Source organism: Carassius auratus, chromosome 8 (assembly GCF_003368295.1).
Source record: "Carassius auratus strain Wakin chromosome 8, ASM336829v1, whole genome shotgun sequence".
NCBI lineage: Eukaryota > Metazoa > Chordata > Actinopteri > Cypriniformes > Cyprinidae > Carassius > Carassius auratus.
In genome coordinates, this window is record NC_039250.1 from 5,487,587 (window position 1) to 5,503,685 (window position 16,099).

Here is a 16,099-nt window from a genome sequence, read left to right on the forward strand (position 1 = left end):
TGCATGAGGAACTGTACTTTACATAAAACACATTCTGTTCACTACTTAAAGTTTAGCAGATCACTTCATTAGCTTTCAATTAATCGACCAAAATCCACAAAGAATCAGGATGGATCACTGAACCATCATATATCATATTTTTTAACTTGATCAATCCCAAACAATTTGTTTTTCTCTTATTAAAACGTGTGGAGATTACAATAAGCATTTAATTTCAAGGTTCAATGAGGAACACACACACACACACACACACACACACACACAAGCTCCAGTGAATTACAATGTTAACCCATAAGTAGTTCACATCAGCAGTGAAGATATTTGTGCTATTCTCAGGGTTAATACCTCATTGAATCAAAATATTATATATTACCTTGTACACAATAATGACTGGAGTAATCTGGAAAAAATAAATTGGTGCGATGTTATTGTACTCCTGTCATAGGATTTTAAAAGAACGGTTTAATGCAAAAAATGAAAACCCTGTCATTTGCTTACCCAAATATTGTTCCAAACCTGTATGACTTCAATAAAGAGAATATTTCCAAGAACTGCACTGGTCGCTCAGTCCGATTCATTAACAAATCAAACATTGCTATACCCCAACATGACAGACCAAGATTTTCATTAAAATATTACTTTGATTTCTAACTTCAGATGTCTATAGAACACTTGCTATACAGCACACAAATCAAACCGATTGTGTTTATGATGCTGGAGTCATTTTTGAAGATCCAATCCTCATTCAGATGGTCCTCAGAACACGGTTTCATCATTTCTGTTCGGAAAACACTCATGCATCTTTGGAAGGACATGCGAGTTCATAAATAATGTATGAATCCTTTAAATTTACCTTGAGTGCTGGTTTGATGATGTCATGATGATATAGTCGCCCACACATGAAGGTAAAAATAAATTTAGAGTGGCAAGACACATGCATGTTCATATATTCTTTATATAATGTATATTAACCTAAATCTAATACAGCATCAAACTTAAAAATGGGGGGAAAGTGAGAAAAATAAACAAGTATTAATTAAACCAAATATAATTAATTTGGGTACAAGGAAGAAGCCGTGATGATGGGCTGTCCAGGGCTGTGCTAAGAATCAGGGACTCTGAGAACCTTGGGAAAGGAAATGGTCCAGCGTTCTCCAGGAAATGTCTCTTTGTATGACTTTTATTTATTTGTCTTTTTTTTCTTTTTTATATTTTTTGTCTCATTTCAACACAAAACATGTCCAAAAAGCAGCCGCAGTGAGAAGTCCTTGTCTGTGAGGCTGGCTGTTTTAGACTTCCACACCTCTGCTTGTTTTTTTTGTTTTTTGTTTTTTTTTGGTTAGCTTACATTTTGGGTGGAGAAAGAACATTACACTGCAGTTATGGGAGGAGAGTGATCGTTTATCCATGTGCTTGTGAAGGCCACGTGTGCATAAAATGTACACTCAGCATTCATATACAACGCACTGTGTGATAGTGTGTGAAGGCTTGTGTGTATGTGGGTGTGTGTCTGGTCGCTGTGGACATCATGCTAAAAGTTCTTTGCTTATTTTCTTGTTCGCCTCAGGACTTCTCAGATCAGTCCTACTCTTTGGCCTCCAGGAACAGGGTCTCCTGTGGGAAGAGTTTAGCCTCCACCAGACTCCAGGCTGGGTCTATCTGCGTTATCTGGAAAGAGATCAAGAAAAAAAAAAGCTAATTTGAAATGTTTTTCATTGCTCAAGGAATAAAAAAAAAAAATTAAGACCCACTTACATCAAGGAGGATGACTATAAGCACATATCTGTGGGGTATTTTGAGCTAAAACTTAACATACACACTCTGGGGACATCAGAGACATATTTTACATCTTGTAAAAATGGGCATAATACTATTTTTAACTATTTTTAATTTTAAATGAATAATAATTAAAAAATATATATATTTAATGGCGAATTTGTCAACACCCAAGGTCACCTTACAGCAAGTAAAATAGTAAAAAATCTGCTAAATATAATTGTGATTTTTATCTTACTATGTGGACTTTCAGTTCTGAGAAGAAAAAAAAAGTTTGAATTGACTCTGAAAAAGTGTCCAAAATGCAATGCATAAATTCAGAGCCTTCTTTTTTTCGCAATCTATTATTTTTATTTCTTACAATTCAGACCTTTTGGTTCCGCTACGAAAAAAAAACTTCTTAATCACACAATTCTGATTTATTTCCAGAATTTATATAAGGTTTAAATGTCACAATTCCAACTTTATTCTCAAAAGTGCAAGTTATCATGTCGCAATTATGACTTTTTTCAGTTTATATCTTGCAATTCTGAGAAAAATTTAAGTCAGTTACCTTTTATATGTGTTTTTTATTTTTATTTAAATCTTATGTTGGAAACAAGCTTCCATACAGTAGCAAAGTCCACATCAAAACTGTAAAAATAACAGCACAGATGAATCACTTTTTTTTTCCAGCTGATGAATACTAAAAACACTGACAGCTGATCAGAATCCATCTTTTTTAAAGAGTTCAAGCATTTCAAGAGGCAGACGACAGAACGGCAGGATGCACTTAAAATAAACCAAATGCTTTATAGACGCTAATATAGTTATCATTATAGTAATCTTTTCTTTGTTATGTACGGGCCATTAATGCAATATTAAGATTGTAAAAAAGCAGTTCATAAGGTGTGCAAGTTAAGTTGGCCATTCCTCCTAAACTAAGCGATGTGTGGGGTCTAGCCTTCTGATGTCATTGGTAAATGCCGTAATGTGATAATGTCCCCGTGTGAGGTACGTGTCCTGTTTCCCTTTGGGATAGTAGCTGTTTGTTATCGCAAATGGACCGATCCAAACCAAACACAATAGCAATGGGGTGAGAACTCATCAGCCACTTATAATCTCCATGAGTAAAGCCCGACTTCATTATAAAAGAGCAATGCAATCACTGGCCACACTTTTAACAGCAAACTAACTGACATTTGTGCTAACATGACCATCATCCACATCTCGGTTCAGGGATTTTCCCAGCCGATGAGGAGTGACTAGCTCTTGTGTAAGTGGCTTGCGATCCTGCGCAGAGAGAGAAAAGGAGAGCGGGAGATGATGGCTGTATTGTAGTGAGCTAATAGCAGAGCGTTCTCTTGTTACACGGGGCCTTCGCTCACACCTGGGTGTCCACACATCGTACGGCCACAGTGCTCAGGACAGGGGCTTAACTGCAGCCTGGTGACAGGGCTCTGATTAAGGCCTATTCTCTCCTCCGAAGACCCCTCCAGCTCTACATGTTTGTAATTAAAACAGAGCTGAAAGCAGCTGGACTGGAAGGTCACAGGGTCGGAGAATAAAGCAGTGTAAAGCAGTCAGGACACTGGACAATATTACAAAGCTGATGGAATAAAAAGAATATATGCAACATACCTAGTTTTTTTTTATGAAAGCTCTCTTATGCTACACTTAAGGCTACATTTATTTGATTAAAATTTCTGTAAAAACAATAATATTGTGAAATTATATTACAATTTAAAATAACAGTTTTATATTTTAATATATTTTAAAATATTATTTATTCCTGTGATGAGAAAGCTGAATTTTAAGCAGCCATTACTCCAGGCTTCGGTGTTGTAAGACTCTTTACAAATCATTTTAATATGCTGATTCTGTGCTCAAGAAATATTTCTTAATGTCATATGTAATTTTGAAAAGAGCCGTGCTGCCTAATATTCTTGTGGAAACTGACTTTTTCTTTCAGGATTCTTTGATGAATAGAATAAAAAAAGCATTTATTTGAGATTATTTTGTAACAATTTAAGACTTTAGTGTCACTTTTGTTGAAATGAATACATCCTTGATGAAAAAAGTTAACAAAAAATACAACTTTCAAACATTAGTATAAGTAGAAATTAACAATCAAGATTAATAAATTGTAGTTTTCATTGCTAATTTTTGATACCTAATTACGTCAATACATTTCATTTAACTTGAAATACGTTTATATATAGAATTCTGCTCCATAACAAAAACAATGTCTAAAAAACTAATTTTACATAAAAAAAATTCATGTTTGGGGTAAAGGCCTCGTTGGGACACACCTGACGTGAAGCACTAAAAAGACAACAGTGAGTTCAAAGTGACAGCGTATTATCGGCGGGTTTGGCATCTCGAAGGGGGGGGAAGTACAGATATCACACCCACTTCAGCACATTAGCTGTGTTGCCCCAAACCTAATTTTAGCGTGTGACTTATGCCTTTTGTTTTTCAATCTGACCTGAGGGCACAGGAGGGGGTAGTAAGATGTCGTAAAAACACGTCGCTCCCACCAGGATGCCTTCCCTTTCTTTCATACGAGCGCTTAAGAAAAACTTCAAATGGAAATGAACCCGAAAACCTGCTATAACACCACAGCATCAGGTAGAAGTAAATGAGGTTCTAGGGTGGCGCAGATGTGTGCGTGTGTTTGTGTTGATGACTGTTCTCTTTTAAGGGGGAATGAGAGAAACAAGGTGGCACTCCAATGGCAGGAGACAGATGCCATGGGTGATTGTTTACATTGTTATCCAATTAACAGACCATAAGAGGAGAAGCATCTGTCAACAAACAAAGCTGTTGTTTTCCTTCTCTCTCCTTGTCTGTCGCTCTTTTTCTTCCTCTCACTCCCTCGCTCTTTTCCCAGCACTTGTTAGTTTCTTCAGAAACCTTCTGTTTGGCCCTTCTGAATTAAATTAGACTTCGTTGTGCAATAATGATTGCGCTTCTAACACCTCGACTGACACACAAACGCACATTCACACAGTCTCTTAAAATTAAAGTACGATTACAACCCCCCTGACTGACAACCTTCACCGTGCACCAACGGGGGGACGTAAAGATCAAATGAATTCAAACGTGGCTGGGTAGTATGATCTCCACTGATGAACAATACGTTCTCCGACGGCCAAAGTAAACAGAAGAAGAAAAGAGATCATTTGAAGAGTGTGGAGACTCATATCAGCGTAATCCTCAAGAGGTTTATTAAAGCAAGAAGTGGCCGTGATGGAGGAGAGGCCCGGGCGGCTGTTTTCTTTGGGCCTTGATGATGTTGATGGCAGGTAATCCTGTTAAACCTTTAACACACTCATCTTCAACGGCCCCACACAGTCACCAAACAAACACAGGACAGCCGCCCAGATGACCACAGGAAAAGAGGCACGGGAGAGAGTGCTACTCGACTTCTGAGCCCTAAATAGAACGATGAATGATTTAACAGGCCACTGAAAAGAAGCTAAAAAAGTAACAAAGAAGTTGAATGTATACTACCGATCAAAAGTTTGGTGTCATGCATGTAATGTTTTTGAAGGAAAGTTTCTAGTCCTTAGCAAGACTGCCCTTATTTGACCAAAACATTTGCAATGTAATTCATCCAGAGATGGCAAAGCTGAATTTTTAGCAGCCGTTACTCCAGCATTGCATCACATGATCCTTCAGAAATCATTCTAATATTCTGATTTGGTTTTAATCAATGTATTAAAACAAAATTTAACTTCAGAAGACAGATATTTGTATTAATCTGTCTGTTGGACTGTAAATGCCTATTTTATTTTATTTTAACCATCCTCACTTTTTAAGCTATATACACACACACACACACACACACACACACATACATACACAGTACACACTGATTGTACTGTGTACATTTCTACAACCAGACTATTTGAAAAGTCCTGAGGGACTCAATGCGGAGTTCACTGGAAAACAACATAAAAGCTGAATGTCTCAGAGCATTATTAACTGATGTCACTTGCAGCTGCCAGTTCAGTTTAATTAATTTAATAATTAGTATACTTAAGGATTAACCTGATCAATAACACAGTAAAAACTAATTAAAATGACAATACAGAGTTTCATCATAAAGCAGGTGTATATTACCAGGCCGCTGCAAAGTAAACTACGCGAAGGCATTATTATAATTTAAGAACACACAGGTTTTAAGAAAGGTCTGGCTTCCAAATCACATTGTCAAAACATTTAAAGCAAATTAGTAATAAGCTGAAAGCCAGTTCTCGCTAATTCGTAGGGAGACTTGTTTAAACTGAACATCTCCGCTTTAAAAGCCAGGCAAATAAATATTGCCATTCATTAGCACTCATAAAAGGATCTGCAATAAGAGAGAAGGAAAATAAAGACCAGACACGCGAGATGTGGTTTTCCAAAACAGAAGGAAAAAAAGAAAAGGGAAAAAAGCAAACCAACAAAAAAAAGAAAAATATATATACAGCTGAAACAACGGTTCTAATGAAGCCATTTAGGGCCCTCCACCATTAATTAAAATCCAATAGCCAGGTCTGTGTTAGCGCTGTGCTGTAGAGTGTTTATTTGGCCAATTAGGAAAGCGGTGGGAGATCATTATCTGACTGCAGGAGCGGTGAGGGCGTTAGCGTTCGCAGTGTTGGAGTAAGACTGCTAAGGGCCGGCCGAGGGTGGAGACGGAGGGGGGAAGGAGGGTTCCCACCTCTGGGGAGAAGTCAGTTCTGGCTCCCTGCTTGTCTTTAGCATGACCACGGGATGCTAAGGGGGGTCTAAAGGCAAGAAGCCAACGCAAATTGCACAGACAGACCAGGCGCTGACGTAACAGATGAGAAACTACAAGTTGAAATGGCTTTCTGAGGGTAGAAAGAACAGATGTGTAATCAAGATGTGGTTTTGCAACAGGTTTGGTCTGGTGACCCCAACATTGCACATAACACGATGACCCCAAAAGATTTATAAAGGTGACTAAAAAAGGGACCTGTAAGCCACACTTTATAAATATATAATACATACATTTTTATATTATTATATTAGAAATTATAAAACATAATATAACAGTTATTAAACAAAAAAGCTGGCACACATATACATACGTGACCCTGGACCACATCCTCTGAAAGATGAATAAATTTGCTTTCCATTGATGTATGTATATTAGGATAGGACAATATTTGGCCGAGATACAACTATTTGAAAATCTGGAATCTGAGGGTGCAAACAAATCAAAATACTGAGAAAATTGTCTTTAAAGTTATCCAAATGACTTCTTAGCAATCTACATTACTAAACACAAATTATGTTTTTATATATTTACGGTAGGAAATTTACAAAATATCTTCATGGAACATGATCTTTACTTAATAACCAAATGATTTTTGGCATAAAAGAAAAATCAATAATTTTGACCCATACAATGTATTTTTGGGTATTGCAACAAATATACCCCAGCGACTTAAGACGACTTAAGTTTTGTGGTCCAGGGATACAAATGTATAAACATAGTATTGTCTATATTTCTGCATAAATGTTAACAAAGAGAACCCAAACAAATAAGTTGAAAATATATACTTTGTCATTCATTTATTCAGGAAAACAATCCAATATTACATATCTGTGAGCGGCAAAAGTATGTGAATCTCTAGGATTAGCAGTTAATTTGAAGGTGAAATTAGAGTCCATCTGTTCAGAGGTGTTTTTTAATCAGTGAGATGACTATCAGGTGTCAGTGTGTGTCCTGTTTTATTTAAAGAACAGGGATCTATCAAAATCTGATAATGTTTGTGGTAATGCATCATGGCACAAATAAATGAGATCTCTGAGAACCTCAGAAAAAGGTTACAAAAAAGGTTACAAAGCCATCTCTAAAGAGTTTGGACTCCACCAATCCACAGTCAGACAGATTGTGTACAAATGGAGGAAATTCAAGACCACTGACCAACAAAGAACACTCTAAAAGCAAGACGTGTAAAAGTACACCAGGTTTCAAAAGACTGCAGGCTAACTTCTAAGCAACTTAAAGCCTTTCTCACATTTGGCTTATGTTAATGTTTATGAGCCCATCATCTGGAGAACACTGAACAACCATTGTGTCCATGGCAGAGTCGCAAGAAGAAAGCCACTGCTCTCCAAAAAAGAACATTGCTGCCCAACTGCAGTTTGCTAAAGATCATGTGATGAAGCCATAAGAATACTGGAGAAACGTTTTGTGGATGGATGAGACCAAAAAAGAACATTTTGGTTTAAATGAGCAGTGTTATGTTTGGAGAAAGAAAACACTGCATTCCTGTATAAGAACCTTATCCCATCTGTGAAACATGGTGGTGGTAGTATCTTGGTTTGGGCCTGTTTTGCAGCATCTGGTCCAGGATTGATGCCATCATTGATGGAAAAAATTAATTCTTAATTATACCAGCAAATTCTGAAGGAAAATGTGAAGACATCTGTCCGAGAACTGAATCTCTAGAGAAAGTGGGTTATGCAGCAAGACAATGACCCCAAGCACACAAGTCGTTCAACCGAAGAGTGGTTAAAGGAGGACAAAACTATTGCTTGGAAGAGCGAGGACAATTTTTAATATAATTCCGATTGGATTATTCTGAAAGAGGAAAGTGCATACACCTAGGATGCTTCGAGGGTGAGTAGAAGATGGACGAAGTTTCATTCACAGGTGAACTAACCCTTTAATGTATATTAATCTGTTCATTGCACTTCATTTTTTTAATGCATTTCTGTCTATTGTTTAAATAGGTGCTATCTATCTATCCATCTACATACATGCAAGTTATATTTTATATATTACAATATTCATATTATATTGTACATTTCAATTTTAAATATTTTGCATATTCTGCATTTCTGTCTATTCTTTGAGTGAATGCTATGTACATAAAATATACAATATAACACACATTATATATATATATATATATATATAGAGAGAGAGAGAGAGAGAGAGAGAGAGAGAGAGAGAGAGAGAGAGAGAGAGAGAGAGAGAGAGAGAGAGAGAAAGCGAAAGAGATTTTTCATGAAAAAATTGTTATCGAAAAAGTTGCCAAGCTCATTCATCTTCATTTCATGGTGTCGTCATTTTATTATTTGCATTTAGCTTTGTTTTTCTCTATTCCGAACAGATGTGTTACTCATTTCTGGGTCAGAACCCAACAGCTGAGAAGCACCGTTCTACAAGCAACACACATGAGATTAGATTACTCATCCAAGAGATCCTCACGTATCCCGAGTTGGATAACTTAAAAAAAAAACACCGAAAACAAAAAGAACTCGTCAGATGATTGGAGGTTCCCTAAGCGCTGGTGTGAGTGGCAATGTGACTGTGCCATGACATTAATGAGTGTTATGAATAGAAAGGGAATCCTGAGGCTGCTTTTCTAATCCTTCCTCATGCTCTCGCTCAGAAGAGTGCAGGTGCATTGGATCTGTCCATCAAAGAGAAGAAAAGAACAAACAAACTGACAAACACAACCCTCGCAGGCCGCAAATGAAACAAAAGCCTTCAGACACTTTTCCATCTCTCTCTTTCTAAACTCCTCTGTTTAATCACTCTCTTATTGCTGGCAATTATCTTGGTTTTGGATGCGGGTTGGGGGGGGGGTTGGGGTGCGGGTAAGAGAGAGAGAGATGAAGTTTAAACATTTGTGCAGAATTACAAATGCAATAGTGCTCATGGCCTAATCCTGTGGGAGGGATAGAGCGAGTCTGTGGCAGAGATGATTTTAATTAGAAAAGGCAGAGAGAGAGAGAAAGAGAGAGAGGATTAAACTCAAGCACTGTAGTCACAGTCACAAACACAGCCTGTTTTTCCTGCTTTTGCTTCCCTCCTTTTGCTGGATACACATTTCACCCTCCACAGAAACACGCAACTCGATTCTCTTTAGATTTCCAAACAGAGACTGTGAATAAATGCAATATAACATGTGAAATGGTGTTTGTTGGGTGTGACGCTGCCCGAGTAGCAGTGGACGTTGAGTGTTTATGAGCACAATAAGGAATTTTGTGCATGTGTTTAAAATTGAGAGTTTGTTGGGGGCCTTAGAGCTCGTCCCCAAAGGGTTTGGATGACATGCTGTCTGGGCAGGCCTGCGCACATCTCTTGATTAATGGAAAGCCCATTTCTGTTTCCATGCTGTTAATTAGTCAGGTCGTTAAGAGCAGAGCTTGTTATCTACCTGCTGCAGAGTGCACAAATGCAGTACTTTAATGACACAAACACACACACAGGAAAAAGAACTGCTGACTGTATCTGTGAGTAGCCAGTGCACTTTTCTGCTTCTGAGGACCGCAATTAATACTCAATAAATAATTTATGCACTTGTAAATAGATGTAAAAAAAAAAAAAAAAAGGAAAAATAAAATACACAAGAGGAAAAGAAATACTAATTAAACAGGCATGGCTTTTAATTAATGTGCAGGTGTGTGACTATCTGTGGACTTGTACAGTACACACACACACACACACACACACACACACATAAAGATGAGCAACAAACTTCTGCCACACGCTGGGATTAACTAGCCAATTATACACTCTATTTTTCCTGCTGAGCTGTAACACTCACACACACTCTTTGCACACACACACGCACGCAGTTATTAGTGCACCGCAGATGGACAGGAATTAAAAGATATTCACCATCAGTGGGGCTCTAGACTAATATCAGTCATGTTCCAGCATGGGGAAAGTTGCCCACAGAAAATATATTGAACAAGGCGGCGGGTGTTCCAGGACTATGTGCGCACTTGGGTAATTATAATAGCTGTTATGAGTGGATATGGTCATGACCGATATCAATATGATATACATGTGTTACTCTAGTTATCTGCACCCAAATTTGCAGAAAAATGCATAAACAATCCTTTTTCTTTTTAAGAATATCCTTTAAAGGGAAAAGTGCTTCATAAGTATACAATAATAATAATAATAATAATAATAATAATAATAATAAATACACGTTAAAATTAATTAAACAATTTATTATATATCATTTAAATATATCATATAAAATGTATCTATTGTGTCATGTGCATTTATTCATAATTATTTAAACTCGTATTTTAAACAGTGCAAAAATGTTTATTGTAAGGATTAGTTTAGGATGAAAATAGAAATTTGAAGACTTTTTTAAAAAGTCTTCAAATTTCTATAGTAAATGTTTGTGTGCATGTGTGAACTCACATTTCTGCGTGGAAAGGTGGTGAGCAGTTTGAACTCGTCGGATGGGTAGCCCTTGGAGGCGATGAAGTCAAACAGGACCTGGAGTTTACAGCTGCCCAGGAACCGCCTTTCCAAAAACTCGCCGCTTGGCGTCCGGATGCGCAGCTTGCTGACTGGCTCTCCGCCCTCCTCTTTGGGCTCTGGTGGCAGGGCCTGCTCCAATGAGAGACGGATAGCCTGTGCAGGGGACAGCAAAACAGTAACATTATGGCAAAACAATCGTATATTATTTGTATCTCATGAGCTAACCACTTTATAAATATTGTGTTTTAAATGTGATGGTTTAAAGTTAATTTAATATTAAAATGACTATAAAACCACACTACTGTACCACATAATATATATATGCATGGATCCTATGAAATTGCAGCATGCAAGTCGTACGTCAAAGGTCCTAAATTAGCACTCCATCTCAGCTAGAAAAAAAAAAACTTTTGATTTTGCACGTCATAGAAATATCACACTGTAAAAAAAAAAAAAAAAAAACACAATGGGTGAAAAGTGAGGGATGGGGAGGGAAACAGTGAGAAGCCGCATACACATTTAAAGAGAACAAGAGCGAAAGTGAGAGAGAGAGGTGAGGGAATTGTGCTGTCTCTAGTGACATGGAGCACGACCTGCTGCTCCTTTGGGCTTTTCAACTCCAGCTTGTTGTTCCTGTTGTGACACTGGGCAGCATATGCTGTGACAAAACACGCAGGCTTTATTTACACACCATAATGCAATTATATTTCGTCAAAGTGTACAACAGTAGCTCATTAGCAGCAGGTGGCTTGTGTGAGCGCGTGCCGGCCCCGCTCCCTTAGGTAGGGGCCGCGTGTAAAAGCCCTCTGGGGGGCCGAACGGCGTCTCTCCCCAGCCCTGCTCGGGATGTATGTGTGCACGTACGTGTCTGTGTGTTTCCTGGTCCCTGCGCACAAAGGACACTAAGGAGCATCCTTTTCACTGCGCTAAACAAACAGAGTTTGTGTGTAGCACCTGACGGCAGAGAATAATGACATCAGCACTCCCCCTCGGCCTTTCATGCGCTGTCTGGGTCACAAAAGAGTCCAAATCACAGAGCATTTCCCTTCTCTACTTCTCTATACACTTCTGCTGATTGTTTCCCTCCAGTGCGCCTATTGTTGCATAGACCCACCGAGGTGCTGTGGTTTGGGGCGTGTGCAAGTGTGTGCGCGTGCTTGGATAGACTCCAGGTGGACAGCATCTTACTGCCTTGTATACACACACACACACAATATCAAAAAATTAGGCACGGGAAGAAACGCAGATACACGCACTCCACATACGGCCAAACTGTAACAGCTGCTTAAAATCGCAGAAAATGAATGTATGGCATTTGAATCTAATCTTTCCCTTCAAGAGCAAGAGGTTAATTACGATTCTGTGCGAATCCAAACCATGTCATGAAACGTAACGGGTGACCTCTAAGATGCAGGAATGAAAGAGATGTCACCCGTTTCACAGCTTGGAGATTCACGTCCAAAGGCGTGACGTTTCAGCATGGAAGGAAGGAAAAAAGCAAACGGTCATTTGGAGTTTACTGCAGGTGATTTTATCTGTTTAAAGTGTGTGTGTGTGTTTCAAGCCTCTTTTCCCCTTGGGTTCATTACAGCCAGCAGGTGAACAACTTTAGACGCTGCTCTCATTAAAACACAAGGCTGCTGCTGAGTTAACATCACACACACACACACACACACACACACACACACACACAGGACTGACACAATTACTTCGCCTCCAGGCCGTCTCTGTGTTTACCTCTCCACAATATGCCTCAAATTAAAAGCTTTGTCCAAGACGAGCATTAAAAGAAGCTAAAGTGAGCTATTGTAGGGTATCGTATGTTTGAAGGTCTATACTGTAGCCTACACACCACATCCTGACAAGAATGGTACCACGGCAATAGGAGATTGAACTAATTACATGCTTTTGTTAAAGCCTAAAAATGACAAATTATCTCATATAGTAGTTTCAACTGAGCTGGTCCGGTTAGTATTTCCTTCTGAGTAAACAGATGATAATCTGGATACTGGTGTGGCGGTTTTTTGTGTTTTTGGTGAGCAAATATCTTATTAAAAAGAGTGTGTGCTTGCGCTTGTAAGCACACTAAATGAACAAGTACACTTTGTGCCACAAACTGTCTTTAGAAAGAGCGCTAAACCGCACCATCTGTAATAAAATTGAATGTTAATACAGTGGTATTGTATTCTGCTGATCAGCTGATAGGGAAGGGGTATATTTGCTCACTCCTACATCTACAGGTGAGATTTAACTTTCCGTGACACTTTTTCATGCCGTCTTTGTGAGAGTGTCAGTGTTTTGACGTGCACCTGTCGTTTTGTACAGCTCGTATACGGGCCGATAGCGCAAACACTGCAGGAGTACGCGGGCGGACTGCAAATAACTATGTGATTTCTGCAACAATGTAAACGGTGTGTTTGATGAGAGTGGTTACGACAGGACATGAAGCTTTATGGCTGTCACTGCTATTTGTCATCTTATGAGGCGTGAAATCCCATTTAAGTGACATGTTTAGAATATCCATAAACACATTAAATGTCAATGTGAGTGAAACTGTCTGGTTTAAATGTGGACTTGAAGCACAGGTGTCATTTTTGTGCTCATTTTTTCAGCTTCAATGGATGAGAAAGAGTGATTTTAAAGATTTAAGATGTTTGCAATGGCTCTTTTAAACCAATTAACTGGAACTAACTGGTAACAGAGAGTAATAGTAACATAATGCAGGGAATCATTCATATTTGGCAAGCCAACAAAACTTCGCTGGGCTTTACATAGAATAAAACAAGGAAACTAGTACATTCCTGTGAATTCCAGTTCTTTTACAAGGAAGGATCCTGATTACATGGCCTGTACCATGCTACAATTAAGGTGAATTATTTAGGGTCATTCTCAAATGTTCTTCTTTTCACCAACCCCTGAGAGCTTGTCATATAAACCGGGTTATTGAAACAGTCACCAAACCGGTGAAACTCAAAGTAAACCTCACCTCTCGTTCCTCCTCCTGCTCTTTCCTGATTCGCTCCTGACGGACTTGCTCTGCCTCTTCTCGCTCTTGCGCTTCTCTCTGAAAAAAATAATCACATTAACTAGCAACATACTATACTAAAATAACTGAATAAGAATTTTACACTATCATTCATAATACTTCTAAATTAAATGAAAATAAATAACAAATAAAAAACCCCCCAAAAAAAGGAGTTCTGAGCAAAAAAGGACACTTGATTTCTTGCCAAACCTTTTTACGGTCAGCCTCCAGAGACAAGCGATAAGCTTCATCCTGCTCTCTTTTGACCAGTTCTCTGGCTTCACGTTCATCCTGAAAGAAAAATATGGGTGAATAAAAATAATGTCATGAACTAATCATCTAAAATTGGAACAATTTTTTATTTCTGAAATACGAACATTAATATTTACTCATTTTTTTTTATAAGCGGGGGATCCACAAGTAAACTAAATAAATAAATACAAATAAAATAAAAGTAAAAAATAATAGATTTTTAATAATTGAAGATATAATAATAATAATAATAATAATAATAATAATAATAATAATGTTTCAAAATAAGTTAAGAAATAAAAAACAAAAATTTAGATCTATTTTTAGGTCACAGAGTGGAAAAGCAAGTAGACACTGACCATGTGAAATAACTTATAATTAGGAAAAAAGTTTTTTTTCTAGCAGTCTCAGAATTTAATTATATTATCACTACATTTCTATTATCTACATCCTACACCAGCTAGCTTATAAGTGCATGTCTATCCAGATAACAATCCCACTGGATCTTTGACGTATGAGATGGTTCCTCGTCATTGTCAGCAGTAATGGCCACATACTGAATACTATTGTATTGTCGGACACACTAACTGGGGACGACTGAAAGAGTATCTTATAGAAGTAAATGCATGGAGTTCCTCTACATACAATGGACGGGCTCTTTTATTATTGTGAGTGTGTGTGTGTGTGTGTGTGGATCCTGTTTGTTAAAACCCAGCTGCAGGTCTACCTGCTGAGACTGAAGACTGTGAATAACTACTGTTGCTTTTGTGCAGTCAGGCTCGTTCGATTGTCTACAGCCGCTTTTAAGACTAAGGGTCTTTTCTACTGGCTGGACTTTGTGTGGAAATGTGAAAGAGTTGTGACTACACAGAGCAGAGTAGAAGAAAAGGAAGGATAGAGGAGAGAAAGGAGCGATAGAGCACAGAGGCTGATCAAAGGAGAGATACATCCTCAAATTCTATTCAAACGAGCTGTAAAAGAGTGTGTGAAAACCATGTTGTGGTTTAGGAAGAGTTTGTGGGTTGATGTGTGTGGGTCTCTATTCGTAAAGTCTGAACACTGAATCAACTCAGGTGAATCGGGATTACAAACAACGGGATCTTTTATCTGAGGGCTGAAAATAAGAACAAATATACACTGATTCTTCCAAACACACTGCTTTTAAAGAACTGGTTGTACAAGGCAAAATCTTTCAAAAGGACTTTCAAAATCTACTGTTATAATAAAGCAATTAGCCATGAGAGGTCATGTTTTACATTGAATTCACTATAGATAAGTGTTTTTAGATACAAGGCATGGGCACAAAAACTTAATCAAGGTTTAATAAAAAAAAAAATACAAAATTAATGGCCTCACACAGCTTACCTGGTTCATGAAATGGTGACAACAACCTAATTATGGAAGAATAATTAAATTTATTTACTACCAAGTAGTATAGTAGTATAGTTCATTATCCAAATGGCAACCTAGAGCAAAAAAAAAAAAGGAAACAAACCTAACAAAACAAAATAAAACTTATTTGAAAAAGTTTAGATGTTGTGACTGGTCATACCATAAATATACAAATTAAAAATTCATAGTAAAATTAAAACAAAAACAAAAAAAGTTTAGGTGTAGTGACTAGTCATCAAGTAGACAGACACATGTAAAATTGAAAGTACAACTACAAAAAAAAAAATAATAATAATAATAATAATAAAGTAAAGTTTAGGTGTTGTGACAGGTCATCAAAATGTCCAGAAAATTTACATCCAGTATCTTTTGGGAAAACCTAAACTGTAACATTCAAAATGATTTCTATAATT

General features: G+C 37.7%; 1 protein-coding gene across 4 annotated transcripts in view; it reads right to left on the bottom strand.

Annotated features, from left to right (window-relative positions):
* Positions 1–935: 935 nt before the first annotated feature.
* Positions 936–16,099, bottom strand: part of LOC113107066 (FAS-associated factor 1-like) — a 66,376-nt gene continuing 51,212 nt past the window's right edge. For all 4 annotated transcript variants that reach the window (XM_026269233.1, XM_026269232.1, XM_026269231.1 and 1 more), the window contains exons 16-19: positions 14,253–14,333; positions 14,004–14,081; positions 10,955–11,170; positions 936–1,668 (exon numbers count right to left, since the gene is read on the bottom strand). In XM_026269233.1, coding sequence (XP_026125018.1) covers positions 1,585–1,668; positions 10,955–11,170; positions 14,004–14,081; positions 14,253–14,333 — 459 coding nt within the window. In that variant the 3' untranslated portion in view covers positions 936–1,584. The remainder of the gene's footprint in view (positions 1,669–10,954; positions 11,171–14,003; positions 14,082–14,252; positions 14,334–16,099) is intronic.